The sequence below is a fragment of the Diadema antillarum genome, unplaced genomic scaffold (assembly GCF_040938485.1).
Source record: "Diadema antillarum isolate AM-2024a unplaced genomic scaffold, OU_Dant_1.0 seq00000358_RagTag, whole genome shotgun sequence".
Classification (NCBI taxonomy): domain Eukaryota; kingdom Metazoa; phylum Echinodermata; class Echinoidea; order Diadematoida; family Diadematidae; genus Diadema; species Diadema antillarum.
In genome coordinates, this window is record NW_027271364.1 from 470,088 (window position 1) to 492,089 (window position 22,002).

At 39.0% G+C, this 22,002-nt stretch overlaps 1 protein-coding gene across 1 annotated transcript in view; it reads right to left on the bottom strand.

Annotated features, from left to right (window-relative positions):
* Positions 1-19,209, bottom strand: part of LOC139731137 (transient receptor potential cation channel subfamily V member 5-like) — a 44,696-nt gene extending 25,487 nt beyond the window's left edge. Inside the window, exon 1 of the mRNA XM_071642021.1 lies at positions 18,883-19,209. Within this exon, the coding sequence (XP_071498122.1) occupies positions 18,883-19,209 (327 nt within the window). The remainder of the gene's footprint in view (positions 1-18,882) is intronic.
* Positions 19,210-22,002: the final 2,793 nt, after the last annotated feature.

Consider the following 22,002-nt stretch of genomic DNA (forward strand, 5'->3'; position numbering starts at 1 on the left):
AAAAATGGCAGGGGTAAAAATGGCAGGGGTAAAAATGGCAGAGGTAAAAATGGCAGGGGTAAAAATGGCAGAGGTAAAAATGGCAGAGGTAAAAATGGCAGAGGTAAAAATGGCAGAGGTATAAAAAATGGCAGAGGTAAAAATAGCAGGGGTAAAAATGTCAGAGGTAAAGTTGTCTGTGGTCGAAATGTCAGTGGTCAAAATGCTAGAGATAAAAATGCCATTGATAAAAATTTAGTCGTTGAAATGCAAGAGGACGAGGTAAAAGTGACAGATTTTTTTTCTTCATGTTTCTGACACCTTTCTCCAAATACGCGCTTTTCGTGCCTTCTGAAATAAAGCACGGGGGAGACCGGGGAGAAATGGGACACGGGGAGAAATATGGGACACTCATGTAACTTGAAAAATGCTTGGCCAGGCAAAAATCCAATTATATCAGTAAAAAGATAAGCCTCGGTACACCTGAAAATGGACATATTAACCGCTCTACAGCTCTACAGGTACACTCATCTTATCAGTAAAATATCAAACTTACTATAGATCTGGTAGGTCCTATACTATGTTAATAGGTATTTTGATAAGTGTGCAAACTTCTGAAAATAAAATTGCTTGATAGCAGACATGCAGGTATGAAAAATTGGCATGGATCTTTTACTGTTTCTGTTACCACTGGGAGAAATTTAATAGGGCAGTCAACGGTTACATTTCTCCCCGCGGCACATGTAAATCCTACTTTGGTCATGATGGTTATCCAATTTCTCTCCAGGTTGTCTCATTTCTCCCCTCTTGATGTCCCATTCCCCCCCCCCCCCCCAAATTAGGGGTTAAACAAATCATTAATTACACAACAATGTTTCATATTATAGCGGTATCACTAAATACTCTTAGTGGCGCAGCTTAGCAAACCTATCGCGCATTTTGTGATACAAGCGCCAAATTTGGCACAAATAATGTACATTAACATATTGCGAACGTTTTCAGATATTGAGCCACTTGGAATTCTCTCTTTATGTCCGCCATATTGGATTTCAAAATGGTCGCCATTTGAAATCTACAGTTGCGATTATCTCTGGGTCTAATGGTGCTATTGACCTGATTCTGGCGTGTTCCGGGATTTACGCCAATGCTTTGGGGCAACAGCTAAGTTTGAAAGGCATCAAACATTTACATTTTTTCGCCTGCGGATTCGTTCAACAATGATTGAAAGAAATCCCATGGCAAACTATCGGTTTTTTTCTCTCACTAGAACAGTTTATTGCTAAAGTTCGTCTCCAGTTTTAATAGGCATAAGTTTGTAAAGTGACCACAAAGTGTTCATTAAACTTCGAGATATTTGTTTTTGCGCCATGTGATACTTGAACAATGTAATAAAATATTTTGCAAGAGCTTACTTATGTCTGCCGATACATCTGCTCTAGTTTGTTTTTTTGCGTTTTGTATTCATTTCTTACTTCTACATTATGTCCTGATCAGGCCTTGTGAGATAAATAGGCTCCTACGAAACCTAAATGTGAGAAATTAACATAGAACAGGTGAAAAATTAGCGGTTTCCTTCGCATGTCTCCTTCACTTCTTTACACTAAACAGTTCAAAAAATGAAAAATAAATGACAATGCCAGCCTGGACATGAGCGGAATTCGTTTGTGTAAGAGTGTGTATGTGAGAGTATGTATATCTGCGTGTAGAAGTATATGTTTATACCAAAAGTGGGTTCGTGTGTGTGTGTGTGTGTGTGTGTGTGTGTGTGTGTGTATGATAACTTCATTTGGCGAAACAACGTAGGATTATACTGTTTAAGGGCTTTGCAGCATTGTTGGAACCCCCTTATAATGATAGATAATAATAATAATAATAATAATAATAATAATAATAATAATAATAACAATAATAATAATACTGAATAACAAAAATAATTTCCCATAGGCCTACTAGGCTCTTAGCTGGTTTATCATACCTCTGAACAGACAGATTACGCCACTGCACTTAATTCATACTCAGAATACTGAGAGTGCTCTAATCTTTTTAAAACATTCAATAAACATTCTTCAAATCTGCAGTTTGGATGTGATAATTCGATAAATACAGTTTGCTCTGGCTAGGTTATCATTCAAAACCTCTTCATACGTTTATCGCTGACGAAATCACCCTCATTACTTCTAACATTTTACCTCTGCCATTTTTACCTCTGTCATTTTTACCTCTGCCATTTTTACCCCTGCCATTTTTACCTCTGCCATTTTTACCTCTGCCATTTTTACCTCTGCCATTTTTACCTCTGCCATTTTTACCCCTGCCATTTTTACCTCTGCCATTTTTACCTCTGCCATTTTTACCTCTGCCATTTTTACCCCTGCCATTTTTACCCCTGCCATTTTTACCTCTGCCATTTTTACCTCTGCCATTTTTACCCCTGCCATTTTTACCTCTGCCATTTTTACCCCTGCCATTTTTACCTCTGCCATTTTTACCTGGCACCGCTCCAATACCTATGTCATCAAATTTGTACATTCATCATCACTGAAACGCCCAACATTGTTCTGTATGTGATTGCGATCTTGTGTCTCTGTGTGACTTATCTTTTGAACTCGAAATCTTTCGAAGTTTTAGCTTTCAAACTCGAAGTGGTTATATCTCGTCGATGGAGCTATTCATGTGTGCCATCATCGAAAACAAAATATTGTTTGCAGCATCGCCTACGAAAAACGCCACCGGCTTATTTGTATTTCCAGGTGATATCTTTCTGTGTAGAATGCGCAATGATGACAATAATGAATGTGTACACCATGCACACTCTGTCATGCATACACACAGACAAAGAAACAAACGAAAAAAGGCAAACTTTTTGAGAGGTCTAAAATGATGAGTCTTAAAATTTCATACAGTCACACACTGCAAATCTGTGCACATTTTGGTTACTTGCATAATTTTCAGGATCACACTCATCAAAGATAATGGGATTATAATCACGTGCAAGGTTCACCCCAACCTGACGGAACAAGTGCAATGTTTTTGAGCTATTCCCGCCCATAGAAAAAAACAACAACAAATAAACAAAACAACAAACAGAATTCGAGTCGTTTAGGCCTCTGAATCGAAAAATCACAGCTGTCTGACCTGAGTGTGCGTGCATGTGTCTGTGCCCGGCCCAAAGAGATTATGTGGTGAATGATACAGCTGTATCTCCTTGGTGTGCGCGCATATGTGTGCGTGTGCGCGCGTGTTTTTGTATAATACCCTCCCCTCTGTCCTTCTGGGAGTGTATCATTTCTCCATTTTAATCAGCCGCCAATCAATCGAGGCGTGAAATCATGGCGGTCCTCCCCGAAAAGACACGTCTGGCCCATTTTAAATTATGAATAGTGTTCCGGCATTTTGCTCCCAGGAGCCCATGAGGAGTAATCATACGCCATCAATATCTCCTGGAACGTAATTATTCTCATCATCTAGGAATGCAGTCACAGATGGAAACTTATTCAATCGCACCTCGATACCTCATCTTATTTGCCAAAATGCCCCATTGGATTTTAGAGCGTGTATTGTTCAATGAAAAGTGATCTCAAATTTCATATATATATATAGAAAACTTTGAGCAAAGAAATATATATATATATATATATATATATATATATATATATATATATATATAAATGATATAATACTGTATATATCATACATATATATAAACATGTTGAGATTTCACGCATTGACTCCAAGAAAAAATGAAGAACAACTGGTAATGCATTTTTGGCCAATAAAACATGAGTTTATTCGACTCAAATTTGCGGCGTCCTACGCCTTTTTCAAGATTCGTTATACATATATTGCCACTACATTTTTTCTTTTACTTTTTTATGGGAATATAGGGGTTGATGTAGGAATATGGATCACAGTGAAAACCACGCATTGTTAATGGTGATAATTTCATCATAACGAAAACATACCAAAACCTGCAGCCTCGATGTGTAATGTACTTTTGATGATTTCCTTGTTAATGCCTTTAATTGGTGACTTGGGATCAGACAAATCGATGCAAAATTCAGTGCCTTCCTCTCTCTTCCAATTGGCACGCGGCAATAATCATCATCACAGTTTCTGATCATGCAAAGCTGCATGATCGACATGAGAGGCCAATGACAGTAAAATACGGTATTTATACACACAGAAAATGGATTATATACATAGAATATGGCAGTCAGTCATGGAAAATGGGTTGGAGCACCATATACACTTCTTTTCAAAGATGGTAGCCCTCGCATGGCAACCATGTATTTGATTAATAATGTGTTGCCCCTACAATGGTGTGCTTGTATGAATGGAAACAGACAATCAAACAAACAACTCATCCGCTACAGGTCTTCCACAATACAATGACATTCTCCGAATGCTGCGTTCTAAAGCTTATTCATGTTATTACCTTCCCCTCATAGCTCCCCCCCCCCCTCATAAGACTGCATGCCTAATGATGCCCACAAATGCCCAGGCATGCAGGGATAGTGAAATCGATCAGTGGGTCTATAAGGATACATTTTTCCTAGGAGATTCTAGAACCGAAACAAAATTAGAACACGAATGAAGAACTGATTACACATATTGATAATTATTTATATAAGGGGATTATTGCGTCATAACCCTCGTGGGGGATTAGCTCCTCTCTAGCTTTTGCCAAACGCCCCCCCCCCTCCTGTAGTGATTGCAAGATCGCAAGTAAAGAACCATTATGACGAGAGACTAGTCAAGATACCAGGGAGAGCCAAGACTCAGCAAGTTTGGTCTGAAATTGTATACCTTACGCTTTTGAATCCCAGAATCTTGCTACTAGCATTATTTGATAGCAAAAATCGAGATCAGGAGAGCGCCGTCAAAAGAACCCCGTGCATACACACTTCGTACTGACAGTCGGTAGGGGAATCGATTTTATTAGTCTAAGTGACAAACTGAGTTATTCAGCGACTAAATTGATTGGAAAGAGTGATGCTTGGTTAGGCTTTCTTCCGATCTTGAAGAATAATCATAATCGCAGATCTCAAAAGACCCTCGCTCTAACTCACTATCCAACTCTTCGCTCACGACTGCCACTGCTGTGGCAATTCAGTTTAATTCAATTCAACTTTATTTTCATTTCTATTAAATAAACATGGAAAATTACATACAATGCATTAGCCGAATATATTTCTAATAATGTCAAAAACGTAAATTAACAAAATACATGTGATCATGAGTAACAACATAATTGTATTTCTTAAGGTATAAACATTATGCACGGTACAAATTAGATAAGGATTGGAATGGAAATGGAAATGGAGGGTCCCACCAAAAAGCAAAGCTTGTACGATATGGGACCATAAGAAAATACACAAGAGAACGAATAATGACTTAATGGAACTACAAACTACAAACAAACAATATGACAGTGTGAGGGGCCACAAAAAAGGCTAGCCCGATCCTCCCAGGTAACGCATCACTTTCCTCGATAATTGCAGTTTAAGGTCAATTCGTTGATGAGCAAACGAAACATTATTTTGATTACCTAGGTGGAGGCGCAAGGTTAAACGCATATCGCACTGAGCATGCTCCTTGTTTTCTCCACACGAATTTTTAACATCACATGAACATAAATTGGAAAATGTATTTTTTTTAAATAAAAGAGTCAAAAACTTGGTCGTCCGGTATTTGTACAACAACAACAAAAACAACAACAACAACTACTACTACTACAACAACAACTACTACTACTACTACTACTACTACTACTACTACTACTACTACTACTACTACATGACTATGGACCCAAATCGTTATTACGCGTTTAGCTAGCTGCTTCTGTTGATTATCGAATCGGGTGAAACTAGACCAAACACATTAGAACAGATGAATTCTGGAGGGAATAACAATTAGTGCTGGATATAATATGCTCCTAAATAATTTACCGGTGATATCCCCACAAGCGAGAAAAAGAGAGATAATTATAGAGAAACGGGGGGACCCTTCTCATGATAATTTCCGAAAGTGAAGGTCTCATCCCTGGTTCTTCAGGTGAAGCATGATCAAAATAATTATGAAAATGACATGCAAAGTGCATCGACGCTTAATAACAATTTAAACCTACTATAAAATATACGTACAGAAGGACATCATATACTGCAGTAGTTTGGTACAACAAGCAATTAGGTTTGAACACTTCCATTGGTGTCATATTATTGTAAGCAACAGATTACAGTAGGTTTAAATGCACTCCTCTTTGCGTCTTACTGTGAAGGCAGTTACCATGGCAGCGGCTTGGCAACAACCAATGAGAGATGAGGATTTTACTCCCATAACTGAAATTATAAAACATAACATTGCAAGCTTTCTCTGAGAGTTGTTACGTTTAGTACGATATGTACGTGTGTTTTTAGTGATGAGTTTGTGCGTAAGTGTTCATGCAGATACAAAATGGTTGATGTTCGTTATTCCGAAGGTTTGTTAATCCAAAAATGAAATAAGGTTTGTTGGTCGTAAGGTTCGTTAATCAGAAAAACAAAACTTAGATAATAAAGATGATACTAACGAACCTTAGCAATAACGAATTGTAACCATGAGATCTTTAGAATTAACCCAATGGCACGAGTGCAAATTTGTGGCAGGGTGTACATGGTATAATAAATACCTACAAGTCATTGAACTCAACGTAAATTGCCAGATGTCTGACATTTCATCTTGTGACCTTTTTTTCGCTTTCACAGCATACATTTCTTCTATTCATATGCTTTAAGCAGGTTAAGTAGTTTGCGATGATTCTGCACGCGTCGTAGACATCTCATTGCAGCTGTACGTGCAAATTGAAGAGGGGATTGTGAAATGCGGCGTCAAGCTCTTGGACGTAAATTCATGATTTCAAATCATACCCTGTGCTTACATCCTTGGGCGGGGCATGTTATCCACAATGTATATTCACGAATGATAATGATAATGATAATGGCAGAGACTCGAGGAGAATACAGTGCTAGTGCTTTATAGGCTAACCTGGAGAAATATAAGACCATACTTATCATTATGTTGATTATCATAAGGCTTGTGTTTGTTTGTTTGTTTGTTTGTTTCATTTGTTTCATTCATCTGAGAAGATGGCTGGATAGCCCATATTCAGCTGTATAGCTTGTCTTTCATGGGGTCTAGAGCCTTTTTAACCCCGGACTTTCTCTGACCCAGGACTATCGTTAGTCCCGTACCAATTTTTTCAGCTTTTTACACTGGCCAATTAGTCCCGTACTATCTCTTGTCCGGGACTAAGGAGAAAACTGACCTTTTTACACTCGTATTTCTTAGTCCGGTACTTTCCAAACCACATGAATATTCATGATTACGCTGTGTATACTGTACACGCACACGCACGCACCGGCAGCACTTGATTACCTCGTTTCTGATTGGTCAGTGAGGGTCGGACTTCGTCTCCGTCGCTTAGCCCAGGATTATTTTTTCGTTCTGTTTACACTCACTAGTCTTGCTTGGCACCGCAACTGCGGTGCTAACTCTGCTATTTTGCAGGGCCAGATAGTACCGTACTATCGGTGGGGCTAGCCCACTTTGGCAAAAACGAGTGTAAACAGAAAGTGGGCTAAGGATAGTCCCGTACCAACGGTGGGGCTAAGGCCCCCCCCCCCTTAGCCCCACCGTTGGAACGGGACTATAAGCAAAAATTTAAAAGTGTAAAAAGCCCTTAGTTGGATGTAAGGCGGGACCACTTCAAGGGTTAACACCTTGCCCTTTGCGATGAATAAATGAAGGATCTTTTTTGTTTTTGTTTTGTTTTGTTTTTTGCATGAGTTGTGACTCTCTCACATACCGGACCTCCACTTATATACCATAACGTCCTATCCAAAGGACAGAGTGTTTGGCCAGAGGCGGTAAGATTACACACAGCATTGCTCAGTGGGACCCGGGAATCGAACCGGGGTCCGTTTGATCGTGAGGTAGACGCGCTACCGACTGAGCTAACTCACAAAATATCAATATAGGATGTATTTTTTCCTTTTTTTTCTGTAAGTTTTGCGATCGTCCCATACAGTTGCACGACGTGAACAGTATACACGAGATCAATTACGCCTGTCGGCACCAGCTCTGGAGAGTGCCTTGTCTTGTGTTTGGCAGATCGTGGCTCAGTCGATAGTGAATTATCGTGAGTGTCGATTCATGACATCCATGGATGCCCACCTATTTGATTGGAACGACCACGACAGCGTGCTACACATAGACATTCTCCATCGATTAGTCCAATGTATACATTCTCAAATATCACAAGCAATGAATGTTCCGAGTATAAACACGTCTGAACATGGAGCTGCAGCTCCTATGGTTTGAAGCACACAGCACATAGACGCTGACTAAACAAGAAGATGAAAAAAAAAACAATAGGAGGAGCAGAAGGAGAAAATTAAAGAAAAATAATAGGAGAGAAAGAAGGAGAAGAGACAGAGAGGAAAACATACTCTTTAGTATGATAGTGAGGTGTAAGATTTGGAAGGGATATGTCGTCTTCGAGAAGAAAAAAAAAAAGACTACAGGAGCACCGCACGATGGCGGCATGATCATGTCTGTGACGTCAAGTAGAATTACATTTTGAAGAGTCGTGTCTCCAAGCAGCGTGCACATAAAATGAAAGTCTGTATCCATTAGGGCTAGTTCGTTGAACAATTCAGAGCAAGATTCATATGTTTGTTATTACACAGTTTTCTTATATATACTGCACTTTAACTCCAGTAGTTTGAGCCACAAAATCCAAGAATGTGAGTTCCTCAAGAGCAATCATCAATAAATGTCTGGCCATAAAGCAGGTCTATTATGCAATTCTGGAAAGGGATTTATGTATGCCATTACAAATCTTTCCTGAGTATATCGGATTTACCAACATGTGCTCAACGCCACTCTCCTTGAACTTCTATGACATCAAATCGGCGATAGGACTGGTGCAGACGAACTATCTTTAACTTAAGTACTCCCAATGAATGAAATTATAATAATGATCAAAGTAGAAACATCCTGGTGTCATTCTTAAGGCATGTATATAAGGGTTGTAATTTACTCAGCATTCAAGTTGTTAGCAGTAACTTTTGAGGCTTGATTTGAGCAAATTTATGAAAAATGAATATCTACAACTCACAATGTTGATATAAAGTGATGACATGAGAAATAATAATTTATAACTACATAAACTATGGCTCGTTGTTTCAGAGAAATATTGTAGTACAGTACACTTACTACTATCTTTTTAGATAGCTTAATTAGGTGATACGCTATCAGCGTATCACCTATTGTGATTGTCAAAATCTCTCTTTATTAGGTGATACGCTTTTAGCGTATCACCTATTGTGTTTGTCAAAATCTTCCTTTCTTTCTTTTTATTCTTCTTTCTTTCTGGCACATTTTGTGTCGTGAATATCTCAACATTGACATGACGGAATAACATGACATTTTCAGTCAACATGTCTCATGACAATATCTAGCCACAATAAGGTTTTCATGACAGTAACATATCTATGACGTCATCTAGGCGCCATTTTGTGATTTTCGGACCATGTTACATGATCGATCATAACTTCATAACTAAAGGTCATTTCTGTATCATTTTCGTTGGACGTAAAGTTCAGGTCACGCTCTATCTTACATTTTAATGCTAATTACCTAGGACATCATTACGCGCGCATTAGCGCGCGTCAAAGTTTTTAAACGCTTAAAACGACTTCCCAATGGGAAATCTCGAAGTTTCAGACAATTTTAAGCGTTCCGCGCGTTCGCGTCCGTCCGCGCATTTCCGCGCGCAGTGCGCGTAAGCAACATGAAAATGCACATTTTTTGACAGATTTGGATTCCTGATACATTAAGTATTAATATCCATTGATTTCCGATCAATTTCGACCTATAACAAAGGAATGCTCTGGCGTCAAAGTTGAAATTTCGTGTGCGCGTCTATGTGGAAATATAGCGAAAAACATGTCTTTGTTTATTTCGCCATAGCTCTTTAAAACGTCAGGTGACCCTATGTTTTTATTGCATATTACAAAAGCATATGAATTGAAAATAACGTTTCAAGTATCAATATTTCCCTAAATACATTATGACGTCATCATATCATCATCTGAAATCAAAAAAGTGGAATTAATTTTTTTGAGGTACTGTTTCTGACATTCATTTGCTCGTATCTCTGTTGTTTAAGCTCAATATTATCCCAAATTCAGATATGTTGTACTTTGAACATTTGCCTTTCAGGTCCAAGTCATGGTTTTGAAATTTGATGACGTCATCATACCTTAAATTGTGATTAAAGGTAGAGATGCAAAATCGGACAAGTTTACGTGTTATGTCTATGGGAGGTGATTTTTTTTAAAACTATGCATTGACTTGACAACGTTTAAGCACCTTTCTCTCAGCTGATTTTGCTTCATTTCCTCTGAAACTTAAGTATGTTGTAGCTGAGACAATAAGCTTCAGTAATCATGCATTTTATTTTTTGAAATCTCATCATCAGGTTGACAATTTTGCAGTTTAAAACTGAAAATGAGAATGGAATGTGGACAAAACGATTCCCGATTCAGCTTTCACATACATAAGTTTACGTTCCTCATATTTTCTCGCCGAGACGTATGGCCGAGTGGTTAAAGGCGACGTCTCAGAGACGTGAGGTTGCGGGTTCGAACCCCACAAGATCACGAAACAAAATACTTAGCTATTTTACTTTTTTTCTTCAATTTTGTATTACATATTCGTCCATGTAGAAATCACGTTCGTATATAAACGCACCTATACACACACACACAGACAAACAGACACACACCATATCCCTCTTTTTTCGTGTTGGAGACCACATTGCTTCGACTGCTGCAAAATTTTGCAGGCTGACTTTGTCAAACCGATCATAGTATGTAATGACGACGACGGAGGTGTTGTACTTTGAACAATTGTCTTTCAAGACCATGTCATTGTTTTGTACTTTGATGACGTCATCACACTGAAAATTGTGATTAAAGGCAAGGTATCAAAACCAGCCGATTATAGGCTTTATGTCTACGGCGCGTATTTTTCCCAAGTTGCCAGAAATGGCATAGCGACATCAGTCGTTACAAGGCCGCATTTCCGTCTAGCAATGCAATACATGTTCACGCGGCCACGATTATTGAGTGGGCATTGACTTTTCCCCCCTGTAATTTCTATACATTTCTTTTTTGCCTTACCATTTCCGGGGATGTCCCGTGGCCGAGTGGTTAGAGAAACGGTTTTGCATGCAAGCTCAATATAACTTCAAGGTGCCTATATCACATTCTTTTCTTTGTCGATCACAGATGACCGACACCTGATGACCCCAAGCGTATCACCTAACTCGTCAGCGTGACGAGTTTCATATCTCGTTTCTTTTTATTCTTCTTTCTTTCTGGACAATTTTGTGTCATCAATATCTCAAGAATGACATTACGGAATAACATGACATTTTCAGGGAACATGTCTCATGACAATATCTAGCCACAATAAGGTTTTCATGACAGTAACATATCTATGACGTCGTCTAGGCGCCATTTTGTGATTTTTGGACCATGTTACATGATCGATCATAACTTCATAACTAAAGGTCATTTCTGTATCATTTTTTGTGGACATAAAGTTCAGGTCACGTTCTATCTTACTTCTTTTGATGCTAATTACCTAGGACATCATTAAGTGCGCGTAAGCGCGCGTCAAAATTTTAAAAGGCTCAAAACAACTTTCCAATGGGAAATCTCGAAGTTTCAGACAATTTTATGCGTTTCAAACAATTTTGCGCGTGCGCGTCCGTCCGCGCATTTTCGCGCGCACAGCGCGTCAGCAACATGAAAATACACTTTTTTTGACAGATTTGGATTCCTGATACTTTGAGCAACAATATCCATTGATTTCTAATCGATTCCTACAAATAACAAAGCAATGCACTTGCGTCAAAGTTCAAATTTCGCGTGCGCGTCTATGTGCAAATATAGTGAAAAAACATGTCTTTGTTTATTTCGCCATAGCTCTTTAAAACGTCAGGTGACCCTATGTTTTTATTGCATATTACAAAAGCATATAAATTGGACATGACGTTTCAAGTATCATTATTTCCATAATTACATTATGACGTCATCATATCGTCATCTGAAATCAAAAAAGTGGAATTAATTTTTTTGAGGTACTGTTTCTGACATTCATTTGCTCGTATCTCTGTTGTTTAAGCTCAATATTATCCCAAATTCAGATATGTTGTACTTTGAACATTTGCCTTTCAAGTCCATGTCATGGTTTTGAAATTTGATGACGTCATCATGCTTTAAATTGTGTTTAAAGGTAAAGACGCAAAATCGGACAAGTTTACGTGTTATGTCTATGGGAGGTGATTTTTTTTTAAACCATGCATTGACTTGACAACGTTTAAGCACATTTATCTCAGCTGATTTTGCTTCATTTCCTCTGAAACTTAAGTATGTTGTAGCTGAGACAATAAGCTGCAGTAATCATGCATTTTATTTTTTGAAATCTCATCATCAGGTTGACAATTCTGCAGTTTAAAACTGAAAATGAGAATGGAATGTGGACAAAACGATTCCCGATTCAGCTTTCACATACATAAGTTTACGTTCCTCATATTTTCTCGCCGAGACGTATGGCCGAGTGGTTAAAGGCGACGGTCTCAGAGACGTGAAGTTGCGGGTTCGAACCCCACAAGATCACGAAACAAAATACTTAGCTATTTTACTTTTTTTTTCTTCAATTTTGTATTACATATTCGTCCATGTAGAAATCACGTTCGTATATAAACGCACCTATACACACACACAGACACACAGACACACACCATATCCCTCTTTTTTGTGTTGGAGACCACATTGCTTCGACTGCTGCAAAATTTTGCAGGCTGACTTTGTCAAACCGATCATAGTATGTAATGACGACGACGGAGGTGTCGTACTTTGAACAATTGTCTTTCAAGACGATGTCATTGTTTTGTACTTTGATGACGTCATCACATTGAAAATTGTGATTAAAGGCAAGGTATCAAAACCAGCCGATTATAGGTTTTATGTCTGCGGGACGTATTTTTCCCAAGCTGCCAGAAATGGCATAGCGACATCAGTCGTTACAAGGCCGCATTTCTGTCTAGCAATGCAATACATGTTCACGCGGCCACGTTAGTTGAGTGGGCATTGACTTTCCCCCTGTTATATCTATACATTGTTTTTTTTTTTTGTCTTACCATTTCCGTGGATGACCCGTGGCCGAGTGGTTACAGAAACGGTTTCGCATGCACGCTCAATATAACTTCAAGGTGCCTATATCACATTCTTTTCTTCTCGATCACAGATGACCGTCATCTGATGACCACAAGCGTATCACCTAACTCGTCCTCAATGTGACGAGTTTTCATGTCTCGTTACAAATCAATATTATATAAGATCAGGCAAAGTTCCACCATTACACTTTAGTTGGATTTTCTTGCCTTCTTTACGTATCACTACTGCAACAGAAAATATGGGAACTTGTAAATCATATAGCTATTACCCATGGGTACAGAGACTTGGGAATAAGTACTTGCGTCGGTCAATGAATAGCGTGAGATCGTATTATCCAGTATACTATTCTCTGTACATCCGTATATAACAGTATCGATCCCTCGAGGCAAGTAAAAAGAGAGGAAGGCTACCCTTCCATATGCATGGTTAAGTTCAAATAGGACGTTTCATGAATAAATTCCGGACTGGATACTCACCCATTTAACCCGATCCCTATCACTCTCCCCTCGCCTTCCGCACCCCCACCCCTCCCCTCCTCTCCCCATCAAGTCCGCTCCTATTGCTCGGCGTTAATTCAAATAATGGCTCTCCCGTCACATCGCCCTTTTCGTCTGTCAGAAACGTGTCCGAAATTAAGTACGCCGAGGGGAAAAAAAGAGTCGTGATAAAGAGATAAATGGACGCCTAGTGATTTCCCGCTGATAGTTAAAAGGTCTGAAAACTGTTTAGGTAGCTGATATAGAGGGTAGAATTACGCCGCTACATTTTTTTTTCCTGGGGAAAGACTTTGAAAATGCACCAAGTTTGCTACATTATTTTGTAAGCATTGGTGGTATATTAGCAAAGCGAAAAATTGCTTCAGTGCATGATGGTTATTGAATCATTTCTAATCATTCCTAGAAATCAATAATATTATTCATGTCTATGAAGCATGTTAGTTTGATTGAAAGATAAACCTATAACCACAGAAACAAAAACAACAGAAATTTAAGAGTCATTCTATGCCATGTGACATCACTGGTGCCGGACCTAATTTGAATGATGTGAAGCAAAGAGAGGCTTGCGGTAAAACTGTCAAACATCCTGAACGTTGTTCGTAATTCCGAAGGTTATTTAGTCCGAAGGTTCGTTATTCCGAAAGTTCGTTATTCCGAAGATTCGTTATTCCGAAGGTTCGTTGATCCGAAAATGAAACAAAGCTCGTTATTCCAAAGGTTCTTTACGAACCCTATTTCATTGCCGGATCAACGAACCTTCGGAATAACGAACCCTATTTCATTTTTCGGATTAACGAACCTTCGGAATAACGCCACAAATGCTCGAATTAACGAACCCTTTTTCATTTTCGGATTAACGATCCTCTAGGTATAGGGAATTGTGTGTTTCGGATTAACGAACCTTCGGAATAACGAACAGCACCCGATTATCTGACACGGTTTGGATAGATTTGAAATACATTCTATATCTCCTGTATGAAAATAGTGTCAATTCTGCTTACATAATAGCCAACTTTTAAGTACTCGTAGGCCCTATACGATAAGAACACAAGTCAGGTCATAATTGAAATCTTAAGATGAAGTAATAAATGCTACATCAACGTAGAATCACACACTGTCATCATCGTTAACTTTTCGTGTGCAAAATATGATCAACAGCAGTATGAGCTACTAGTACAGAGGGGAAGTCCATCCTGATATAGTTTGTGTGAATAGAAACAGAAGAGCTACAGAAACAAGACTGTGAACGCTTGAGCAAATTCTGATCACAACCAAGAAAATTGTGAGTTCTGTTCATACCTGTTGTTATCATAAAAGTTGTGATCAATCAAGTACAAACTGACAACACTGGTGTAGCATGTTACAAATTGTAGCTCTCCTTCCATTTCCCTCCATTTCCTCTGGTGAAAAATGGGTGAATCTTCTCTTCTTCTTTTTTAATCGTTGATAACAGAAATATCTGTTGCATGCAAGGATTGTATAGAATGATATTTATGATGATTGAATCAAGGATACATGTATGATTGGAATACGCACTTGATGGGAAATGTTATATTTTTGTAGTACAGGACAAATTATTGTGGTGGTGGTGGCGGGGGGGGGGGGGGGGGGGGGAGGGGGGGGGGTGGTGGTCCCGTGTGTGACAATCACAGTCCAAGACAAATTAATCTGCACATGAGAAAAACAATTTGTCGTCATTCCAGTTGACAAACACGACGAGGGTACATACATGTAGAAAGCAAAAGATGCAAGGAACACGTCGTGGTGATGAATTATTGCGCGCCATGTGATTGGCTGCTATCATCGTTAGTGTCATTATGAGGACTGGGTTACAGCCAGGAGGAAAACAAACATTCACACGCACACACATACACATACACGCTCTACATACTTGATTTTACGGCCGATGTCTTCGAAATTGTATTGATCTTGTCTTGATCATATGTTGATCTTGACCTGATTTGTACAAAGTGCGGAAAGCTATGTCATGTTCCTACATACAACCAATGACAACCAATTGGGAATTATTGCCTTGTAAAAAATGTAATAGAAGCACGACTATGGGGTGAAGAGACAGATATTGCGAACCCTCATGATTTAATAGTTGTTCGCAGTTTGAATTAGCACATTCTAATCTGTACAGTCCCTTGCTTGATACTCTAAGGAATGAGACATGACGTCGGAAGACATTACAGGGTGTACATTGAGAGCAATGAAATAACATTCGACGACAGAAGGTGGGCATGCCAACGGGAAATTTGAGAATTGTATACACACTTAAGTGTATTCTGTAAGTGACAGAGAGCGCACACAGGACACATACACACAAGAAAGTCATGTGTGTGTTTAGAGACAGCCTTTGATCTTGACAATATGCTCTCTACTGGAGAGCAAAGTGCCATTTACATTCATTTGAATTCGTTTGACCATTTAGACCAACCTTTTATCGGGAAATGTCATTTCGGTAGAAGGTAACTACAGATGGAGAGAGAGAGAGAGAGAGAGAGAGAGAGAGAGAGATATGAAAAACAACAACTTATGTAATTGCGAGGATTTCTGCACGTTCTGTTCCGACAGTTTAACGACGTCATAGAAAATTATTCGGAAAATGGGCATCTCTTCCTTGGTCATACGTGCTGTGTCAAGCGGCGTCTTGGTGTATATCTAAAGAGGGAACTCCAGTAATTATGAATTGTTTTTCAAGTATGATAACAATCTTTATTCATTGCGCATTAATTCATTTTCTCGTTTTGTTTTATTTCCTCGTTTTGTTTTATTTCATCTCCAACACATATGACTACAACATTTGAATACACATACTAATAATACAACAAAGCAATGAAAAACTATAAATGTGTATTCAAATGTTGTAATCGTATGTGTTGGAAATGAAATAAACGATACAATGAAAAGCAACAATGCAACGAAAACAACAAATGTTTATTCAAATGTCGTAATCATGTGTGTTGGAAATGAAATGAAACGAAATGAGAATGAGAAAAGATTTTCGAAAATTTTCGTAATCAGGATGTTTGGTGTTTAAAGCTTTGTTACTGTCTCAGTGTTTCATATTCTACAGATGCATCTGTACTAACTTGGCACTTTTACTTGGTATGCCAATATAAGGCGTTGGTGAAGTATTCTTACAGAAAAATGAAGTGACGGCTGTTTAATAGTAGGGCGTGTGGTCTCAGATGATTCTACGGAGTTACGCAGAACATCACGAGCCGATTGAGCAATTACAGAATCAGTCGAGATATCTTGTTACTGCTGTCCATCTTTCTTGAGAGCTCTGATTGCATACAATAATGGTAAACTCGCTACACCAGAGGTTCACTTAAGTCGATTTTCGGCAGTAGCGTGTGCCAATTAGTGTGTATACCTTTTCCCTGTTATTGTCAAACGGAGATTGCAAACATTGGGTTGAGTACATTTGCCATTATCTTATTCCTTTTGTGTGCATTACATCGCTGTCAAACGTACGCACCGTTGAAGATGAAACAAAACAAAAGAACTAAAGACATTCCTGCATTGTGGGGGGGGGGTGCAAGGAAAGTATAATGTGTATTGCATAATTATTTTGTACACTCCTTAGTAAAAAAAAAAGAGAGATAATTACATGAATAAAGGAAATAGACCTTACTGTTAGCAGGAACATGCTGGTGAAATCCCACATCGTATATCGTAAATGCCTGCTTAACGGAAGATCAGGGCCCCATTACATAAAAGCCTGCTATGATAGCAACTCTTGCTGGAATGGAATTGTCATGGTAACGACAAGCGTCCAGCTTCCTGATTAGCTGTTGCAATGGAAAGTTGACATTCCAGCAAAGAGTTGCCATCCTGTCATCTTTTATGAAACGGGGCCCTGGTCTTACAGATCAGAAGGATTTGACAAAAAATAATAAGTAGATAATAATGTCGTGGATCAATGATATATACTGTATAGCTTTGACTATTATGTAATTTTCCGTCTATATATCAAAGATGTATCTGGGGGACATTTTCACGAAGCGTTTTGTCAGATTTTTTTTAACAAACTGTTATAAGCTACCGAAATCCTTGCATCTGATTGGCTGAGAGCAAATATTTCAAGAAAAAATAACCGACAAAGGATTCATGAAATGTCCCCCTGATTACCTCGAGTATATACTCATTCTATAGAGGTTTGCATACACCTAACTGTCGACGGGAAGAGTGACAGAGCGTCAAAAGATTCAGAAAATATCTTTGTCAACTCTCCACGGGATTACAATGGGCAGAAATTGATAGAAGATATTGGTCTGCACTTTATGCACACAAACACATTGACACATAGGCCTACATAGTCACGAACAAGATAATCAAGCACGCATTATACATCGGAGCAAATATACCGACTCAAAATACAGACTTTCATCCACTAATCGCTTTTACAAAATGTCTCAAAGTTTAATGCATGCGTTCCCCTTGCAATATGTGGGCGACACCAGCAAAATTTTGAAAAGAATTTCTCTGGGCCTTTACGGAAAAGCAATAAGATTGAGAGTTGTTCTTTTTCTAAAGTTTTTTATTGTCCGCAAACAGGACAAAAAGCTCATCTTATGTGGATACCGATTCCTTGCACGTCGATCTCCGTAATGCCAGATAAGTGTAGATGCAACAGCTCGCCGATATCTTCTCTCACTTTTGATCCAAAATAAGGGGCTTATATTTCAGTATCATTGTGGCATAAGTTAGGAGATATAATTTGTGGTATTCGGGATTTTGGGTTATGTAAGTTCCCTGTCGTCTAATCTTATAGAAGTCTATATGTCTTGCAAAAGTAATGATGTTCAGTCTGTAATCTTATTCACCCCCTCGTATTGTTTTAAGCATCTTTAATCATTCACAAGTGAGTCTCTGGCTGCGATGACATGACAGAACAAGCCATTCATTTCCTTTCTTTGAATACATTTTTACTATTTTTCAAGGGGAATAAGGGTTGTGAAAAGGGGAGCATGTGCGTTAGGTTTCGGAAGTATTGAAAACTTAAAAAAAAAGATTCAAAAAATACATAACTGACATGAAATCTGCAATTTGCTTCAAATCGAAAAATAGTTTATTTTCTATGATTCTTGGATATAATGAGGTCTTACCGTATCGACATTTCTCAGAGTTTTCCAGAAGCGGGCATACTCTAGCTTCGTCAGCATCTTACCGGCGCCGCGGTTGCAGAGACAGCGCTCGAACTTCCTCACCAGAAGCTTACGAAACTCCTCGTCGCTCTTCCGTTGCTCGTAGTGGTCGATTAAGGTGCCGATGCCCCCAAGGTACACATGGTTGTACATGGGGTTGGTCTGGTGTCCGATGTTCTGCCGACGCCATGCCACCGAGTCGGCCCGGGAATGGAAGGCGTCGGCGATGGCCGTGTGCACCCGGAGATTAAATCTGTGGAACAGCCCATGCTTTGAGCGATTATTCATTTCTCAGTCCGAATCCGTTACAAATTTCCTCGTAACAAAAAAAAAGTTCGTCACGGCCCTCAGCTGTTAGGAGCAGTGAATACAAGTTTTTGTTATTTTCGTGATGTAAGAATCATCTTCCACACCAAAGTGTTATTCCTATCCTATGGGGTTAGTGAACTATCAACTTGTGGGACCACTACCATTCAAGCACAATCGGTCGCCCTGCAGGATACCCCTCGCTTTTGCGATAACCATCCATGCTATGATAATTCACGACGTACCCCGGTGAAAAGCCCGTTTACGCGCCTAAATGGCGGCTTGTTCTCGAGAAAAGTCAGTTTCAATCAAGCACACTGCATTAACCCCGAGCAGGAAATCGAGCTATCTTCCATTAGCGAGCTTGCCCGATTGGTCATCTGCTCACCTTTTGTGGGGCAGAGCTCTTCCATTCCTGATGCACCGGAGATGTGAAATTACGAGAGCGGCGCACTCACATCGCCTGAAGTTCGCTCGTTTGCTCGTCACACTTACGTGAACAGGATGATGGGGGGACCATCAGAGTTCATACAATATACCTGGCGATTTTTCCACGCTCATCTTGCCTACACACTTATGATTATAATGATTCGGTTTGAAAGCGAAGTGTGAACTCTGGTTCTTGCATCATATCACTCTGATAACTTAGATGATCTTTATTATGTGGTCTCCAACAATGGCATGATAAGAAGGTAAATTATTTCATTTAATTGAATTTTATTCATTTTGCCAAGGGTGAAATGTGCATTAATATGAATCAGAACTGAAAAGCAGCAGAAGCGGCAGCAACAACAAGAAATTTTAGGAAATCTGCATGATGTTGAAGGAAACAAATTGCAAGTCGTCCTATTGTTATGTGTAGGCATATGAAGTTACAGCTTGGGTCCAATAACTAGTACTATTTTGTTTCTATGTAGAGAGCTCTGTAGAATCATTAAAATACGGAAATCGTTTTCCCTTCCTCCCCCTCCAAAAAACAAATATCAATACAGAAAAGTTTGATTAGGAAATTGACCCCGGCCCTTAACTCTAAAAACAAACTAATAATTTCTTTTTTATTAGATCACCTTACATGCCTTATGATACCATAAGGCATGTAAGGTGATCTAATAAAAAAGAAATGATTAGTTATGTATTAGTATTATGATTAGAAACTAATCATTATGAAACGGATTCCAAATCATTTGTGGCTAGCTCCATTCGTCACCAAATCAAATTCGATGTCTGATTTGAAGCGAATTTCTTCATTACCATTGGTCAAAATACACACGTGATGAAAATTATGCCTATTCGTCTCGTAGTCCAGCGTGGTGCGTGCTGCGCACTGCTGCTAGCCGTCATGCTGTTGTTTTTGAGCAGCGTATCGTTAGCTCTCTAGCTCTTCTCACCAATTAGTGAGACATCGTCGGAGTGTGGAATGCCAAAATTATAACCGAGTAAATTTAAGTTTCTTAGCCAGAACTTATTTATGGTGAATGCAAGGGTGTGTGATATGTATACGACTTAAAGTCAGTTGACCAGGATGAAGTTTCATGAAACATAATGTACCTGTAACTACAAGCCACCGGAAATGGCTTACCCCTAAGGGTGGGATTTCACGGAGCACGCGAACGATTTGCGAAGGACGCGAATGACAAAATCCAACATTCGGAAAAGTTTTTCTCCGAATGTTTTCCGATAATGAAGCCGAAAACTATTCTTGCGAAATTTGTGCAAAGTTTCCACGACGTATGTGCGAATGTCGTGTGTATCATTGCTAAAGTACAGCATGTTACGTACACGAAGAACGCGCGACGGAAATGCGAACAATGAAAAATTTTCAATAATCATGGGAGAAAATGTACCCAAGGAGAGGTGGAAGCTGTCTTGAGTTGAATTTTTTTCTTTCCTCTATTTCTCCTTTCTTTTTCTCTCATTTCTCTATCGTGTGCTAGCCTACATTTTTTTTCCTAGGACATATATCTCCACTATATAGTAAAGCATTTGATCTTTTTTCGCAGTTCCTCCAACACATAATCTCTATACATGTAGTTCAAATGAAATTTTACATATTTTAGATTAATTTTAAGTGTATTCTGCGATTTTTTTTTTATCAAACATTTATTTCTCTTTGCTAGTCTTTAATTTCTTTTGTTACTATAGTTGTTAATAATTGTTTGATGTTTAGATGTATGTTACGATTTTTATTTGTAGAAAACGTATAGGTCATACCCATCCCCCAAACGTGCGCTAAACGTTCGCGAGAATGTCTCAAAAGGTACGCGAACAGTTTGCGATTACGTCGTAAAATGATCGGAAAAACTTCGCAGATTTCGCGTAACATACGCGAGACATTCTCCAAAGTTTCGGAGACTGTTTGGGGTTTCACGAACATTTTGCGAACATCGCGCGTGTCTTGCGAAGGTCTTGCGCATATGACGAGGCTTTAAAGACACTTTCGAGAACAATTCACGGGCAAATCACGACCAAGTGTGCGGAAAAGGTTCGCAGAAAATTTCAAACTTTTTTGAAACTCTCGCCGAAGTAAAAACGACATTCGCGAACAATTGACGACGCTTCCGAACCCTCACGTTCGTTTGGCGATCTTTTGCAGACCAAAATGCGAATGCTGGATTTTGCCATTCGCGTTCTTCGCAAATCGTTCGCGTGCTCCGTGAAATCCCACCCTAAGATATGAGTATACGCATACCGATGGCATTACATTGATATTTATGATTATAAAGCCAAACGCCAAAGGGTTATAACATTCTGTTTCGTCTATACTCATTCTAGCCT